This window comes from Nylanderia fulva, unplaced genomic scaffold (genome assembly GCF_048542155.1).
Source record: "Nylanderia fulva isolate GAGA-0341 unplaced genomic scaffold, ASM4854215v1 Scaffold15, whole genome shotgun sequence".
Taxonomy (NCBI): domain Eukaryota; kingdom Metazoa; phylum Arthropoda; class Insecta; order Hymenoptera; family Formicidae; genus Nylanderia; species Nylanderia fulva.
In genome coordinates, this window is record NW_028189730.1 from 1,866,289 (window position 1) to 1,883,719 (window position 17,431).

The following is a 17,431-nucleotide window of genomic DNA, read 5'->3' on the forward strand; positions in this document are numbered from 1 at the left end:
CAATCAGGACGAAGGGATCCTCGGACTCCGATTGGTCCGTCAAATTCTGAATTTTGATAAAATATATGGCGCCATTTACGAATCGCTTATTGAGTTTATTCACATTAATTGTAAGTAAATTACTTAATTTATTAATTTACGAATCGCTTATTAAATTCTATCCATAAACAAATTACCTTATTTATTAATTGGCGTTGCGTGATATTTGTACTGCATTTATATTAATAATTGACATATATATTTTATTTGATGAAACAATGAGAGCATTATTTTAATTATTACATCAAATATCTATTACGCTCATTTTCTAATCGTGTAATTATTAATTATTTTTTTTTGTTTGCACAAATTTTTTTATAACACACATTGTAGCAAAATCTATTCTTCCAAACTATAATTCTCTATTTTTTCTAAGCATACTTGCGAATAAAAAAAAAAGAGATAAAACATTTATTGCGAAATCGTGTCCATTTAATTGCTTGAATAATTATTTTAAACTATTTTGTTATAGTGTCTGCATCTAAATATGAATAGAATAAGCTCTCGATTAATTTGTCAAGCAAAATTTCGAAGAAATTTACATTACTGACGACCAGTAACATCACAACAGTGACATGTGTTGTCCTTAATCTAAATATATCCGTGCGTTTTACAGCTGATTCCTAGCAAGAAAGATATAAATTTCGCAAATGAATTAAAAGTCATCTCGACAGGTCAATCGAAAATCGTCAAAATGTTCACACGAGCGTCCGCTATAGTTTATCGACGAGCTCTTTTAAAAACAAACATAATATCACAGGTAAAATATTTTGCGGCTTTTCCAATTATTTAGGTTAGGTTATCATCTGTGGAATTTAGAAATATAAAAATATAAACCAGCATTAATTGCAGAAATTTGGAAAAAAACACATGTTATTTATTAATACATTCAGAAAATTATATTTCCAATATTCCATATAATAATTCGCTAAATATTGTTTATGAAAAAATGTTTTTTTTCATTCATTTAGGAAGTGATTATGTGTAGACGTATTCATCTAGACTCTCAAATAAAAAGAACTCCCAGAAGCAATGCCTTGCTTAATCTACAGAAAAACTGCAGGATTACAGGAATCCCTTTGGTTCGTTACGCCAGTACCAATGAAACACCAACAAAAAGTCCATATGATGAAATTCCAGGTATATTTATAAAAAAATTACACAGTTACTATTTCTTCAATTCTTTAAAAATGTTTTATCGTAACAAATATTAAAACTATTTAGTTATCTCAAACATTTAACATCAGCTACTGAATTTTCTTGTAAATGCTTTCTTTTATTTTTAATCGAGCTTAAAATTAGTATAATTCTGTATGAGAAAATTAAAAAGTTATATAAAAGCCTTTCCACTTATTATTTACTAATCTATGACTTATATATTTAGATCCACCAACACCAATAGAGGATATAGTGGAAAATATTGTGAAAGTGCATGCAAATGGTGAGCCAACTCTGGAAAGCATAGGACTGGGTAATTTTACTCCAGTCGGATTTGTACAGAAATTTCTGGAATATATGCACATAGGTTTTGATATTCCATGGTGGGGAACAATTGTCATAGGTATTTTTTTTTTATTTTTATTATGAAATATAAATTTAAATAAGATTTAATTATAAATAAAATATATAACATTATCAGTAATACAATTTTAATTATTTTCAGGCACTGTTTGTATAAGGATTCTTATATTTCCTCTGGTGATAAAGGCACAGAAGAATGCGATCAAATTCAGTAATCACATGCCAGTGATAACTCAAATGCAGATGAAAATGACAGAAGCCAGACAATGTGGCGATCATATTGAAAGTATGATCTTAAAGTTTTGTAAAGGAATTTTCTTAGTTTTGTTGCCCAAAATCCAATAATAATAAACTCACAATAGAAATTATTAGAAAAAATAATATTTCTTTTTCTTGTAAAATTGTAAAAATAATATTTCTTTTCTTTCAGGTGCACGGGCTGCACATGAGTTAGTGCAATATATGAAAAAGACCAATGTCAGTGTGCTGAGAAATTTCATGGTACCATTAATCCAGGTGTGTATACAATATTTCTGTATTGTGTAATAAAAGAGTGAAAAGATAAGATAGAAAATAATTTGTTGACTGATATAAAATTTTTCAGGCACCAATATTCCTCTCTGTCTTCCTAGCCTTGAGGGGAATGGCAAATGCACCTGTAGAAAGCCTGAAACACGGTGGCTTTTGGTGGATGCAAGATCTCACTCTACATGATCCTTATTACGTAATGCCGATAGTTACTTGCGTAACATTGTTTGTCACAATTGAGCTAGGTGTGGATGGCACTGATATCAAGACTATGGGTATGTTTCGATATATCCTACGAGCTGTGCCCTTCGTCATATTGCCGTTCATGATAAATTTCCCTGGTGTAAGTATAATGTTATATTAGGGTATATTTTTATAAAGATTAATCCAAAAGCATTTATGCATCACTAAATATGTGTATAACTAATAAAAATATATATGTATCTGTATGACTTCAAATCACTCCTCAACATAAATGTATTTTTATACATGTTTTTGCAGGCTATTTTAACATATTGGGTATCGACAAATTTCATTTCTCTAGCACAAACTGGTTTGTTAAAAATACCATCTGTAAGAAAAGCTCTCGATATGCCTGTTAGAATAAAACACGCTACCCAACCGAAGAGTAACAGAAAGTTCGTTGAAGATTTCAAGGAATGTAAGTATTACGTTGTATGATATTATATCGCACGTTAGAGAATATGACTAATAAATAATTGTAATTAATATTCGCATACATACGTAAATAAATTACAGATAGTATAAAGAAAATATTATATATGTATTTTTTACAAAAGTACGTGCCATAAACATTATTTTGATTTTAGCTTGGACTAATATGAAAATATCTAAACAATTAGCTGCTAGGGAAAAAGCAGATGCAATACAGTTTAGTGCAGCTGGTAAAGGAGCCATAGTTAAAACATTTAAATATGATCCAACAAAACAAAAAGGACAGTCGACTATCCTCACGAAAAATAGATAATTACAATTATAATTAATGTGTATTTGATTACACAATACACAACATAATAAATCAATCAATAATTGTAGTTATAATAAAGAGAATCGTATTTAATATAAAAACACTACTTTTAATAATATATATAATACACTACTTTCAATTGTTGGAGTATTTTTACAATATTTTTTTAAATGATAAAACAATATGTTTGTGTAAGTATGTATGTATATATGCACACGCACGTGTTACGTAAAGTAATATAAAAATAATATAGAATATAAATAAAAAAATTTGCAGCTAAGTAAATTAAATACAAAATACTATTTAGAGAAACTTAAGAAACAGAATACAAAAAAGCTTGTTTTAATTTTCATAGAAGTTTATTTTTTCTTTAAAAATTATTCGAGATCTTATATTGTAAATAATGTATTAACTATATAAGGAAGGATTTGTGGAAGTTCTATTTTCATGTGTTTGTCACTCATATATATATATATGTATATATATATTCATATAATTATATCTTATATATATATATATATATATATATATATATAAAGTATATATATGTGTATACTTTTATTGAAACGAGTGCTCCTCTTCTGGACTAAGTGACCCTTCAACATTCTGTTGTGTTACGAAGACATTTTGCGTCGTTGCCGTGAGATTCGCTTGCTAAAAATATGAAAATTTTTAGAACATTTATAATATACTGAAAATGTATAATACTGATGGATAAATGAATAGATCATACTTGCGTCACTGATGTATTAGTATGATTACTGGCAGCCATGCACACTACAACTACTTTTGTAGTGGAAGTTGGTACGTGTGCCTTTTGTTGGCCAACATTGGTCTGTGCCAATTTAACTTGCTGAGGTGATGGTTGTTGTTGTTGTTGTTGTGGTTGTTGCTGTTGCTGCTGTTGTCCTTGCGATTGTTGCTGTTGAATCGCACTGGTATTCATATTAGAGGCAGTAGGTGTTTGCGAGCGCGACTGCAAGATGACGAATTTTTGTCCAGGAGCGGGAGTTCCGCTAGCATTCCTGCTTGTACCAAGCATAATTGCGCGACCGGGTTGCTGTCCAGGACTCGAACTAGTCACTATAGTATAACATCATGATAATTATTCGTAATATGCGTATTACTATCAACGACACTTTGCTCACCTGTTTGCACAAGTGTTTTTCCCGTACAATTGGAATGTACCTGTTGATTCGTTGTAAGTGCTGTAGTGGTAGTTGTGGTTGTGGTTGCTAGAGCAATAGGTTGTGTGCGAGCTTTTGCAACTGCAGCACACAATGCAGGACCTATATATCCATAATCCTGTTTGTAACTGTCCACATAATCAGGCGGGGACCGTATTGTTTTCAAAACTGGAGCAACTGATTTCTAAAATTTTTTTCATCAATAAATGATTTTGCAATATATTAAATCTTAATATATTTATATTATATATACATATAATGTTTATATTATGTGTATTATATATATAATATATAATATAATGTAGAATATATTAAATCTTAATATATTCTACATTGCTACAAAGAAGAGTTTAAAATCAATTTTACCACAAGCAGAGTTTTGATATGTCCTGCTCCATTTTTATCCAGTCCTTGGCCCTCAATGCATGATTCGATACGATCGGAAATAGATTTAATTTTAGGAATAACCAAAGCTTTAATCACTTCTGGACCTAATTCACAGAGTCCTTCAATTGCTCCATAAAGAGACGCTAATGGTGTCTGCAAAAAAAATCACTTTCTTTAATTTCATAAAATAGATTAAATAATTTTTTCCTATATTGAGTGACTATTACCTGACTGTTCTTTGCCAATGCTTGACTAAACATACGGGTAACCCTAGTTTGTACATTATTTGTAGAAGTGTTAAAATTTTTACATATCTGTGCCATCAAACGGGAAGCAAAATCTCGTAATGCCCAATGATTATCTACTTCTGGTCTCATGCATAATTGTCGAGAAACTATGCAAGTTGCAACCGACGGTATTAATTCATGAAGCTAAGAATTACAATATTGTTTCAATATATTATACGAAATAAAAAAAATATTAAATAAGTTTTAAAAAATAGCTAAGTCTCTTACATATTTCTCCAGATAAAGACTCGGGTTGTCAAGCAAAGCCTTGACCATTCGCATAAGATAGATGAGTAGTGCAAGATGATTCTGTACCACATTGACCCGTACGCCTTCCGCAATGAAGGTACACATACGTGCTAACATTTCGTGCAGACCTGGATCTGCTGAAAGTGACTGAAGAGCCTCTGCTCTGCGAGCTTCATCAGATCCAACGCATGCTTCGGTTATTTCTTTGTAATACAATTGCTGTTCCACACTGAGCTCGTGAGTTGCAAGCTGTTTCACGTGAATAGTCTCCACATTCCTTAGCTTCTGACTTTTACCACCACCACCCGGTTTGCCGATACCAATGTTTTGATTTTTGCTAGACAGCTTAGTCGTTGGATCGACACTCTCCAATTTCTGGACATCTATTAAAATTAACATCATGATATAAATGACAATTTGGAATATTATACATTTTGTATTATTTTTTGAAATTCTTTTTGAAACTTTTCTTCAATAATTATATATAAAAAGGAATAATTCTTTTTTATATATATATTGTATATTTTATATTATATATATGTATATATATATATATAATTCTTTTTTCATAATCATATTTTATGTGAAAAATCAGAACCTTTTGATACTGGAGGTGGATTTTCTGGTATAGTAGGTTGTACCCCATCGATACATAGCCAATGAGCACGCAATGTAATTTCCAAAGGTAACTTGGGCCATGTTTGTCCACCAGCCATAGATACAACCTCGTTAAGATCAATCTCCTTTTCCTCCACAAAATGCAATTCTCTGCCACCACCCGATGCAAAACGAAATGGTATGTGATCCTTGGCAAAAAATCCATATGTTGGCTCAATGTTTTTAATCTTCAACGCATGATCTATATCATGCGTAGTCATTCGCTGACGTTTCCCATGCCTCATGAATTTTGTAGCATCCTATAATTAAAATTATTTATTATTAAGTTTTGTATTCTATTTTGTATACATATATTAGTGTAAAATTTGCAAAAGATAAAAATTGATATTATATTGAAAATATAAATTCTGATGAATATAAAATTGTATTTTTGGTAGATTCAATTATATGAAACTGACTTGAATAATTTCTTTCAGCCTGTAGCTAACATCCTCTGCAAGATCCTTTGCAGCCTCATCTGGGAAGTTGCCAACACCAATGCTCTCTGCTATTACTTTGATGGATTCTTGAGACAAAGTTGTCCCATAAATGGATTCGCTTTCACTCATCTTGGAAACTATTTCAGGTATCACATTCCATATACAGATACAATAGTTTTATCTTATAACTGAGTGCTTCTTATTTTCACAGTTTCCTGCAAATACAGTAATGTTATGTTACACTGTTCTAACAATATTTAAAGCTTAAAAGAAACTTGATACAATGATCATATAAGTACAAGTGACACACTTTTCCTCGTCTGCTTGCACAAATAAAGACATTCACTTTTTATATGTTTGATAAATGAACGTCATAAATTATCTAATTTTGTGATATTATTTCAGAAGAATATGAATTCTACAAAACTGTATTCACAAATTTCAGATTAATACCACAAATGTTTAGACCCTAAAAAGGATATAAACAAAATGATCCCAATGATGCAGAAAAATCACTCTACATTATTTCTATCTTCATTATATCTACATTATATCCACATTATATCTACATTATTTGTACCAAAGCGCAGCAAGTTCCTGAGGCTGAGATTACAAGAATAGCGTTATTTTTACCTTGTTCTGGCATAATACACCTCTTCAGGATTATCACAGGGTTAGATCGAACTGCCTCTATGCACGCCGATGCATACTGATGACGTTGAGGCCGCTAGTTGGTCGATGAAGTCTGGGGAATTTCCCCTGTGGTCACATAATATATACAGTTCGGTATCGCGTGCAAATTTTTACTCAGACCAATCAGAATCGAAGGAGCGAAAATTCCTTCGTTCTGATTGGTCGCCCAATTCCGACGTAGCCCCTCGCATGATGTAATATGTAAGAATTTTTTTTACAATTAAATTATTTTTTTTTATATAAAATTGCTTTTTATAATTAAATTATTTCTTATAATTAAATTATTTTATTTAATTTAATCAATGAAATTTTTAGTACATCGTGGCCTCTCGAATCTCGAATGCAATCCAGAAAATAATCGACAACTTCCGCATTGTTCCGAATTGCACGATTGATTTTCCAGGAATCTGTTCCTATTGGTCGTCGTCAATTTTTGAATCTACGCGAAGGAAAAGAAACGTGATCGTTAGAAGAGTAAAACAAAATATTTTCATCACGTGATTGTGTCATCATCGGAATCATTTGCTGCACTGTAATATGCAATTGCAGAATTCGAAGGTAAATTTTAACAGAGTTCTCTCTGTCATTTGAATCGAGAGAATTGGGTGCCTCTCGTACTAGAAAGTTTTGCATGTCGTTATTTTTTATTCCGAAAATAAAATTTTGTCTAATATCATGTATGTTAGAAGAAGAACGAACGAGGTGATGAAGAGGAAGTTGAGAAAGAGGCGAGACCGAAATGTAGCCCATTCTATTCGGCTCTTTCCGAAGCTAAAGATGTGGAATCGACGATATTATTGTTGCAATCTGAGGAAGAAGCCACTTTATTAGCAGCTGTGGAGGCTTTGTCAAAGTATGCCAGTAAATCGAAGGATAATGTAAGGATACTTTTCGATCTCGGCGTCGTGAATAATGTTCTTCCTATTATTAAGCACAAAGATTTATTTATTCGAAGGTTTGTGCTGTATGTTTTATGTGTGTATAGGATACAGAAGATAATTTTTTTCACTATTTATAGCATAATTATATGTATTTTGTAGATTTGCTGCAAAATTATTGGTAGAAATGACAGCAATTCCAGATTTGACAATTTTTTTCATTGAGTCTAATTATTTATTGTACTTTGTGAAGCTATTAATAAGTGAAAAAGATATCTTTATGCAAGAATATTTTTCTGCGATACTTGCAAGACTGTCCAGAAATCCATATGTTGCTGCTCTTCTGGCAAATCATTGTTTAAACATGAACTTTCTTTTCGATGAGATGCAATCATCAGACCCAGATATAAAGAAGAATAATTTAGAGATTCTGTATAATTTAATGCAGGATCTTGTAGCTGCATATAAAATTTCAAAAACTGAGGTTTGTTACTATTATAGTGCAAAGACTTGAGACTTATTTAATTTACATTTTTGGTTTTTTATTGTCATTAGAAATTTAATTTCTCTTTGTTGTATCAACACTATGAATCATCGTATCCAGAGATTCAATGTCTTGCACTAAATGTAGTTGCTAGTATAATTGAGAGAAGTAAAGATGAAGATATACAATTTTTATTTTATGAAACAAATGGAGTTGAAGCGTTATTAAATTTTCTGAAAGTAAGAAATTCTTGCTTCTGTGATTAATTTGTACTGCAATACGCTACATTAATATTTTTTTAAAATTATTTAAGTAATATAATATTTTATAATTATAATGTTGTTTATATTATACAGAACAGTGAATGGAATAATTTACATATTAAAGCACTGAAAATATTATATTTTGCTGCTGAAAATCCAGTTATTGTGGATAAACTTATCGAAATTGAAAGTATTCCAGAAATATTAAATTATATAGAACATGTAACAACTCAGAATCTTTTTATAGAAGCATTTAAAGTTATTGTACAGATTGCAAACACTTTGAATGGAAGAAAAGTATTTTATATAATATTTCAAGATATGTGAAAGAAGAACAATATTTAACTTCTTTATACATATGATTTATATATCTGTTTGTAATAGGTTTTATTTTCATATGAGATTGTTGAACATTTAATAGACGCATTACAACGATGGACGCAATCTGATATTATTGAAATTGTTTGTTATGGAATTGGAAAAATGGCACTTTTTAGTCCTGCTACAAAGGAATTTGCAAGCAAGGAATCTGTTAAAATTATTTTAGGTTCATTAACATAATTAAAGATTTTTTTTACATAAAATAGAAGACTAAGAATAAAATTGTTTCAGATTTATTGAAAAAAGAGAATTTACAGTGGTCTGCAAAACATGCTGCAATTTTTGCGCTCAAACAATTGTTGATAAGTGACATTAGAAATTGCGATATCTTTTTAGAAATTCATGGACAAGTAATTGTAATATAAATTAATTTGTGTCATGTATTATTATTCACATTAATTGGAAAATAGAACAACAAATTTCTCTGATTATATAAATGATAATAATCTTAATTTTTAAGGATTATCTATTGCAATTGATAAAACAATTTGTAAAACAAGTTCCTGTAGAAACTTGTATTATTTCTCTTGAAGCTTTGCTTGCCATAACATATCGTCCAAAGCTTAGAGATATCTTGATTAATCTTGACATTTTTGACACAATTTGCTTACTTTTAGAGGTATAAAATAACAAGTACGCATTCTATTTTCTGATATCAATATACAGAATTTGATAAAAAATATTTATCTTTTAGTCAGTTTACCCATTTCTTGACGAATTAAAAATCTCTTGTTGCAATCTACTTTCTATGCTATGCTTAGAAAATAGTGGACGACATTATTTCATAAAAGCAAATGGACCTCAAAGAATGTATCCTCTCATTACTGATACACATTCAATCTCAGTAAGAAACTCTGCGATACAGTTCATACAAACGATTTCGACAGATTTAACTGTAGCAAATGCGTTTGTAGAAAACAAGTACCTTTCATAGTAAGTTTGAGTTGCTTTCTCTTGTAATTTTATGACAATTTGTTAGGGAACTTTATGTGATTATTTATTAGGAAAAAGAAAAAGGTCTTTTATTTATAAGGAACAATATTGAACTTTGAAATATATTCATTAAAACTATTATAAAATTGTAAAATTTTTATAATAGTAATATCATAATTATTTTACAGCATGTTAAGTAATTCCTCATCGAGAATAATTCCTTCGTGGGATACTTGCATAGAGACGCTCTTTAAATCGCATTTGCCAATCAAATTTGCTCTTACAGGACGTCTATCTCTACAAGATCTTACTCAGAATGGATTTTATGTTTTACGAAGGAACATATGTCCGTATGTATAAATTTGTATTATTACAAGAAAACTTATTGTATAGTTTGTCAAATTATGTGATTTAATGTCACACTATTTTTTTCAGATTTCCAATATTGGATGATATCTTTCGATTTAAATATTGTCCATTGGAGCCTATTTATGTAGTGAATTGCATACAATCATCAACTCTACCGAATGCTTTAGAGGCAGTTTTCGAAGGTAATAAGATGTTACATAATACAGAATTAAATGATTCATGATTCCAACAATGGAACATGTATATTAAATAACGTGTCATAGGAATTTCCGATATTTTAGAAAGAGATATCGCTTTAAAAGGAATTTATTTATTTATAGAAAATATAAATACATTGCTCGAATCAAAATTCGGACGATTACAATGCGATCCATATTTTACTGAATATGTGGAACTCTTTAAACGTATGATTTTAGCAAAGGAATCAAAAAGAGATGTGTTAGTGAATTTTTTAAAAATTGATTTCAAATTTTATATGTACATATAATACATATATGTAATATTTAGTAATTACACATGATAATGAATTCTCTTATATATGATACAGAGATGCGTCAGATATAGATCAAAAATTGACGAATATCCGGTACGTTCTATTGCGTGCAAAAATGTTAGCTCGGTTTGTGGCGCGTCAAATGTCCGGTTTTGATTCGACAAGTAGATGCATCGATCACCAGCTTGAGGTTCACTTGAGGGAGATCAAAGAATGCTTAGAAACGAGCGTTATCCCGATCGGGCAACTTCGCGTAGGCTCTTATCTCGAACGAGCTTTGCTCTTCAAGGCGATAGCGGATAGAATATGCCTTCCAGCGGCTCTCGTACGCGGAAAATATGGTATATCGTGGATCGAAATAGCAATACCCCAAGTAATACTTGTCACTTGTATTAAAAATATGTATTTTTATTAAATTTCTTTATTATGATTCATTAAATGTTTTGTGCAGATAGAAGATTCGAATGAAAGAAAATCATTTAGAGCTTATTTAGACGAAAAGGATGCATGTCGTGAAGAAGTAGTTACATCTGTTTCTTTCAGATTGTTAGATAAATCAAATGCCTCCGCATATCATAACGAACATAAGATTGAAAAAATATCTTCTCAACAAAATTATCCAAGCAAACTTATAAAACCGAATTTTATCGTTGACTTGATGGATACACCGGGAGATTTGATACCGATCGGGAGCCTTCGTTCGAAATTATATTGCACTAAAAAGATTACTTATAATAAAATATGTTGAAAATTACATTATTATGAGAAGTCTCGTACTAATATTTTTATTAGTTTTATAATACATTTCTTTCTTTCTAAAATATATATGTATATATTATTATTTCTTTTACAAATATGTCTGAGTATGTATATACACACACATATTTTATAAATGAATTAAAATATTTGGAGATTCTTTATGTAAACAAAAGTAACGCGCAGCGCGTAATAATCAAGTCATAAAATATATAAAAAGATCCTATAGCAAAGAAATAATCTCTTTAAAACAAAATTAATATGATATTTATACAAAAGTAGAAAGACTGTATCATATTAGATACAAATCGCTTACTTACAACTTCCCTTCAAGGGTGAGAAATCGATGGGCTACAAATTATCATTTTTTTTTAACATTGCCGGTGGTAATTAAAGCATTTTATTATTGATGCATCAATTGTTGCGATTGATGCTTCGGTTTTGCTGCTGCTGCCTCAGTTCACCAAGTTTCACCAAACCGAAGAAACTTTTATCGTGTTGAAACAGAGTATACCTTGCCGAACCAATATCTTTTAGGACTAGGTGATCACCTTCATGCAAAATGGTCATTTGAGCTGAGAAACAAGAGCGGCTCTTGTGTCCCCTGCCTGGGCTATACACCTGAAAATTCGTTATTTTATACTACACATATATTGCATTATATATTATACATCTTTATTTTTTGTTACATTTCTCTAATTTTATATAAATTTATATATAATACTTTATATATATATAATATTATATAATAATATAATATTATATATAATATTATAATTATAATATTATAATTAATATTATGTATAATATTATATAATAATATAATATTATACATAAATTTATATATAACTTTTTATATTCAAGCTGATCGAATTTCATTACTTGAAAAATTTCAGAGGTATATCATCAATTATTTATTAATATTTCTTTTATGGAATATCATAATCGTTTATTCCTAAAATTCTCACCATGCATTGTAGAATAGATCTGCCGTTCACCAGGAGGCGGAAACCGTTCTCGTCGTGCTCGTCTAGATAGTGAATCTGCGCGTACGCCAGATACAATCCCGGCTCGTGGACAGTGATTTTACCGTCGTTGGCGAGCGTGAAGTACCTGTTCATCTCAAGATTGGTCGCCCAATCGCTGGGTCGCCAGGCTTTGAAGACACCGTTGCTGTGTCGCGCTCTCCCGTTGCCGGTGTGCTCGTCTTCCGCCGTGAAGAGCGCGCTATCCGCACCGTAATGAATGGCGTAAACCTGCCGTGGTGCACGTAAATGTCTTCGTGTCAGTCTTCGGTGTAATTCCTTTGCGGTCGTTTTGAAATTCTAATTTGATCATAACGACTTTATGTTGTGACACTCAGTTGAAGCTTTGAAATTCGCGACACCTCGACGCCAATAACTGCGTTACCTACCTGAACAGATTTGTGAATTTCGACATCGCGATTCCGCCAATTGTCTCTTCCTTCCTCTTCGCCACTCGCAGTTTCCGAGCTCGTGTTAGGGCCCGAGTGGCTGTTAGGTCGAGTAATTGCCTCGTTTAATTGGTCGTGCAGAGGAAATGTCTCGAGACGCGCGTGGGTGTGATACTTCTTCGGAGAATGTCTGTCTCGGAAGATAATTGATTTAATTTGTCGGTTTTAAGGCTCCTGGCTCCTTGCCGACCACATTGAAATTATGACGTCAGAGACGAAGATCCAGGAATCTTAATATTACTTAATACGAAATTTAGCTTGTAATATCAAAATGAAAGAGTTAATTTAAACAAATTTTTATCTGTACGCATTAATTTCTAAGGTTTTCTCAATCGAATATTCGATAAACTTACGATATTGAACTTGTCTGTTGCAGAAGCGTGATTATTTCGGTATTGTTATTCATGTGGCTTTCGTCACTTGTGTAAGGACGCGTTTTGGACGCTCTTTGGATAGTTTTCTTAGTAGGATATCGTCCGGCACGATAATTCGACGTATCCATCAAGGAGTCATCGGTCAGAGTATGATCGCGCACAGATCTCTTTAATTTGACACCTTCTCTAATATATCCCGTCCTCGCATCACGTTTGTGCTCAGCGCTATTTTCATCATTAATCTTCTCTACATTTAACGGCGTTGTGTGTTCCTCTTCGTCATGATCTCGTTCGATATTTCTATGGATAATAAACATAATTTGATTCATAATAATTCATTCCGTTAAACTTTTAACTTGTTTTACTACGAAAGAGATATATTATAATCCCAGATAGCACAAGCTATTCGAAAAGAATTCATTTGTATGTCACCAGTATGTCGCCAATTTGGAGTCCCTTTCAGATACATATAGAATTCATTTTATAAAAATAAATTCTATTTTATAAAATGAATTCTACATGTATTTGAAAAGGGACTCAAAATTGGTGACATACAAATAAATTCTTTTCGAATAGCTTGTACTATCTGGGATGTTTCTTACTTGTAATTTTCTCGTTTGTTCTCGGTAATAGCCTTATGAGAATAATCAGGTTCCGTGGATGTAGGTAGCGACGTAGCAGTTTTCAGAAAGCCCGATGACCTGGAGTCATAAGTCAAAAGAGTACGGGAATTATCAGGATAGTCATGCGATGCAGAACCGTCGTCATCGTAATTAGAGTCATAATCGGCGTTATCAATGTCCGCCTCGCCTGGATCATTATCTTCGCTCGACTCTTCGTACAACTGCAATATGCATTTCGCAAATAAAGTAATACGCTTCTCATAGAATTACGCACATACAGTGAGACTTCTAAATGAATCATTTTGTATGTAAGGGACATTTTCCCGTTTAATATAATTATAGGATTTGTAATAAGCAATTGTGATATATATATTTTCTTTTGAACGATTGAAATAATTATTGCATCTAAAAGCAGCATCTATCAGTCTCACAATAAAAGTTCATCTAATGACTAAAATAGCTTTAATCGTAAAAACGTTCTTATACTTTTAACAGTTTAATTATGTATATTCTATTATCTGTTTAAGTTTGAAGTATCTAATCGAATTGAATTGATCAAATTTTTATCAATGTAATAAGTCAAATCGAACATTATATTATTAAATCTATATAATAATAATTGATAAAAAAAACTATTGATTCTTATATTTATATCAAATTTTTACATCTTAATTTATTTATTAATAATTAATTAGTTTACGAAGTGTTACAGAAGTGTATCTCTAGAAACATATACTTAGCAAATTTCTTCGAGCAAATTGTTTTGTAAGAGGAAGATGTATTTCATAAAAAGTAATAGATAAGAATGGTTATGAAACTGATAGCACATTATGTGAATACATTTCTCATTTATTCACACATTTCTATTGAGAAACTAGCTATTGACTATAAGTTTTTCTCTGCCTGAGTAAAATATAGTTAATCGCCTCTTTTATTAGATTTACAGAAAATTAAAGGGAAAGTGGCCATTAAATTAAGTTTGGCATTTTCGAAATATTTACACTTTATTGAAATATGAAATATCTAATATATATTGAGGTAGTAAAGTTGCAAATACATATGTTATAGATATAGAAAACTCTATGTGAAGTTCAATGCCCTGCGCGCAGTTTAAATTTCCTCTCGTATCTCACAAATGATATGTATATCAGCGATTATATATATATATATCAGTTATAGCAAAACTCAAATTACAAATAGAAGAGAAATATAATTTGCTTTTTATGTTTGAAAAAATTCAGAACTCGAGGACTTAAATTCGTCATATTTGTTACAGATATACTTACTTCTTTGAGGGTTTTTATTTCATTGATGAGATCTAACTTGAGAAACCGCTTCAAGCTGTCGACGTCTCTTCTCAGCTGTTCGATTTCGCGCGCGTTCGAGTTCAGCTTCCAGCTTACGAGACCCAGGCAAAGAATGGAAATCATGAGGGCGGACATGCTCAGGATCATCTTCCTGCTCGGTCTCTGTCGCGATCTGTTGAATCCTTGTTCCAGATCGGAATGCGACACGCTCAGGTTTTCCCGCGAGAAATTCAGAAAGGACCGCGTGTCCTCCTTCACAACGTGGCCGTTGCTCATCAGCCTCTGCTTCATCTTCGCCGCCTTATTGCTATTTTCCTCCGTCAACATCGATGTCATCGCGGCAGTCGGTCTATTTGGCAAGATTATCGCACTATCGTCTAACTTGGTAAATTCGACGCGAGGATTTACGTGTCCGAACGCGTCTTTGTATTTTGACAGAACGGTCGAGTGACGAGGGCACAGTTCATCCTGCGATTTGATTTTATGATACACGTCAGGAAATCATTTCCATGTAGCAACTACACGCATTATCGTGAATCTTTTGCTTTCCAATTAGCCGACACATCGTATCCTACATGAAATAGTCTCTGGTACGTCCTTTTACTAAACATTTCATATATTTAATATAATTTTGAATAATGATCTTTGTTTTCTATATTCGTTCAACTTTCTACCCTCAGAAAAAAATTCTACAACCCCAATTCAACTGAATACTAATCAAATTTCTATTGCAGAGTTGAATGATGTACGTCTCCTTTTACTAAACATATACATTTAATATAATTTCTCGAATAATGACTGTTTTCTATATTTGTCCAACTTTTTACGAAACCCTAGAAAAGATTTCTGTAGTTCTGATTCGACTAAATAATAATTTCTATTGCAGAATTGGATGAAATTGAACGAGAGGATCCTATTCTGGTTATTGATATGTCACGGACAAACATTTAATTGTCGTATAGTGCTAAATTAATTCAATTGAGGTATGCCTTTTTTCTTTTACTTTGTATTTGAATGACTACTTTTTCGTGAATTGGGAAAATGTTCGTTTCTTATCAGGATAGAAAAATTAATATTTCCGTTAAAAAAAAAAAAAAAAAAACCGGAAGAGAAATTTACTGAAAAAAGCTCTTTCCGCACTCGCGCGGAACAGACACAATCCACCTGATTGTACAATTTCGAAGATTTACGATGTACAGAAACGTTAAATATCCGGTCCTGTCCCGCTTTAAAACCTGTTCGGCGAGTTTTTTTTCCCCTCTAAAGGCAGAGAACTACAAGAGGACCTCCTCTATCCTCTCCCTCTTTTATATCCAGCCCCGTCATTTTTCCGCGCTCTTTCTCGTCCTGCGGCAGAAACGAAGATACACAAAGAGAGAATAGACTATATTTTATATCGAAATAAAAAATAGAAGAGAATTAAAAGAAATATATTGAATCAGTTTAAAGGAGAGATTTTCAGATGTATGAAACTATCTGGTAAAGATAAAAAATATTAGTGACTTTTGGTGACAAATAGAAAATACATATTTTATATAAGTTTTATATTATGATAAGATTGCTTTATCCAATCTGATCCTTTATCTTTTCTAACGTATTCGTTTTTTAAATTAGTACAGTGAGACCTAGAGTGAGTCTAGAACTGTACACACCTATCAAAGAATAATCTTTTAATTTTGAAAGAGATAAATTTCGACTTTATTTAATTCTTGCTTTATATAATTCAGGATACGATTTTAAAAATTTTCGCAACGTCTGGGTTATAAATATTATTGTTTCATTAATTTAAATTAAATTTCAATCCGATATGTACTATTAACGATTCAGCACTTTTCATTCAACGAACGTAGTCTGCATCTCTAAGATGCACATTTTAAAATAAATTCTGATTATTATAGCGCGCATTATATTGTAAAAATCACGTAGATAGTGAATTTATTTTAATTCGCAAAACAGACGTACGTCTACAGCCTTCTTCTGATCTTTATCACTGATTATTAACATTTCCAGAGCATTCACACAAGACTTAGAAACGCGTGCAGTGACAATGCGCATCCGTCGCCTACGATGGGCTCAAGTATACTGAAGAGCAGAATGAAGCACGTCCGCGTTTATTATTG

At 31.7% G+C, this 17,431-nt stretch overlaps 4 protein-coding genes across 6 annotated transcripts; 2 read left to right on the plus strand and 2 right to left on the minus strand.

Moving 5' to 3' along the window:
• Positions 1-458: 458 nt before the first annotated feature.
• Positions 459-3,215, plus strand: OXA1L (OXA1L mitochondrial inner membrane protein). Its single transcript, XM_029313144.2, has 8 exons — positions 459-799; positions 1,011-1,179; positions 1,424-1,600; positions 1,703-1,846; positions 1,991-2,076; positions 2,165-2,431; positions 2,590-2,749; positions 2,919-3,215. Exons 1-8 carry the CDS (start codon positions 734-736, stop codon positions 3,074-3,076), a joined length of 1,227 nt encoding a protein of 408 aa, XP_029168977.1. The 5' UTR covers positions 459-733; the 3' UTR covers positions 3,077-3,215.
• LOC114938948 (transcription initiation factor TFIID subunit 6) lies at positions 2,369-7,001 on the minus strand. Of its 2 annotated transcripts, none has more exons than XM_029313124.2 (9): positions 6,917-7,001; positions 6,263-6,498; positions 5,785-6,103; positions 5,166-5,569; positions 4,878-5,081; positions 4,630-4,803; positions 4,225-4,447; positions 3,810-4,159; positions 2,369-3,730 (listed from the first exon to the last, which is right to left on the minus strand). In XM_029313124.2, exons 2-9 carry the CDS (start codon positions 6,410-6,412, stop codon positions 3,635-3,637), a joined length of 1,920 nt encoding a protein of 639 aa, XP_029168957.2. In that variant the 5' UTR covers positions 6,413-6,498; positions 6,917-7,001; the 3' UTR covers positions 2,369-3,634. The 2 variants fall into 2 exon arrangements, with proteins under 2 accessions (XP_029168957.2, XP_029168958.2); XM_029313125.2 differs by lacking the exon at positions 6,917-7,001 and adding an exon at positions 6,864-6,899.
• A 308-nt stretch (positions 7,002-7,309) lies between these two features.
• Positions 7,310-11,531, plus strand: LOC114938876 (armadillo repeat-containing protein 3). Its single transcript, XM_029312991.2, has 14 exons — positions 7,310-7,534; positions 7,663-7,931; positions 8,017-8,338; positions 8,410-8,577; positions 8,695-8,898; positions 8,986-9,148; positions 9,214-9,332; positions 9,443-9,601; positions 9,677-9,915; positions 10,104-10,265; positions 10,351-10,466; positions 10,605-10,722; positions 10,832-11,150; positions 11,229-11,531. The coding sequence occupies exons 1-14, from the start codon at positions 7,514-7,516 to the stop codon at positions 11,523-11,525; spliced, it is 2,676 nt and encodes an 891-aa protein (XP_029168824.1). The 5' UTR covers positions 7,310-7,513; the 3' UTR covers positions 11,526-11,531.
• A 15-nt stretch (positions 11,532-11,546) lies between these two features.
• On the minus strand, positions 11,547-17,401 carry egr (TNF superfamily member 12 eiger). Of its 2 annotated transcripts, none has more exons than XM_029312984.2 (7): positions 17,274-17,401; positions 15,291-15,779; positions 13,984-14,225; positions 13,361-13,681; positions 12,948-13,137; positions 12,502-12,789; positions 11,547-12,154 (listed from the first exon to the last, which is right to left on the minus strand). In XM_029312984.2, the coding sequence occupies exons 1-7, from the start codon at positions 17,364-17,366 to the stop codon at positions 11,948-11,950; spliced, it is 1,830 nt and encodes a 609-aa protein (XP_029168817.1). In that variant the 5' UTR covers positions 17,367-17,401; the 3' UTR covers positions 11,547-11,947. The 2 variants fall into 2 exon arrangements, with proteins under 2 accessions (XP_029168817.1, XP_029168816.1); XM_029312983.2 differs by having other exon boundaries at positions 12,502-12,858.
• Positions 17,402-17,431: the final 30 nt, after the last annotated feature.

Coding starts and splice junctions, on each gene's coding strand:
- OXA1L (XM_029313144.2), top strand. CDS start 734: ATGTTCACACGAGCGTCCGCTATAGTTTATCGACGAGCTCTTTTAAAA. Junction 1,847..1,990: donor ATGTGGCGATCATATTGAAA/GTATGATCTTAA, acceptor CTTTTCTTTCAG/GTGCACGGGCTGCACATGAG. Junction 2,077..2,164: donor TCATGGTACCATTAATCCAG/GTGTGTATACAA, acceptor AAAATTTTTCAG/GCACCAATATTCCTCTCTGT.
- LOC114938948 (XM_029313124.2), bottom strand. CDS start 6,412: ATGAGTGAAAGCGAATCCATTTATGGGACAACTTTGTCTCAAGAATCC. Junction 6,104..6,262: donor GGCTGAAAGAAATTATTCAA/GTCAGTTTCATA, acceptor TTTTAATTATAG/GATGCTACAAAATTCATGAG. Junction 3,731..3,809: donor CTAATACATCAGTGACGCAA/GTATGATCTATT, acceptor TCATATTTTTAG/CAAGCGAATCTCACGGCAAC.
- LOC114938876 (XM_029312991.2), top strand. CDS start 7,514: ATGCAATTGCAGAATTCGAAG. Junction 8,899..8,985: donor ACACTTTGAATGGAAGAAAA/GTATTTTATATA, acceptor TGTTTGTAATAG/GTTTTATTTTCATATGAGAT. Junction 9,916..10,103: donor GAAAACAAGTACCTTTCATA/GTAAGTTTGAGT, acceptor ATTATTTTACAG/CATGTTAAGTAATTCCTCAT.
- egr (XM_029312983.2), bottom strand. CDS start 17,366: ATGCGCATTGTCACTGCACGCGTTTCTAAGTCTTGTGTGAATGCTCTG. Junction 13,682..13,983: donor AACAAACGAGAAAATTACAA/GTAAGAAACATC, acceptor TATTATCCATAG/AAATATCGAACGAGATCATG. Junction 12,859..12,947: donor AAATTCACAAATCTGTTCAG/GTAGGTAACGCA, acceptor TGATCAAATTAG/AATTTCAAAACGACCGCAAA.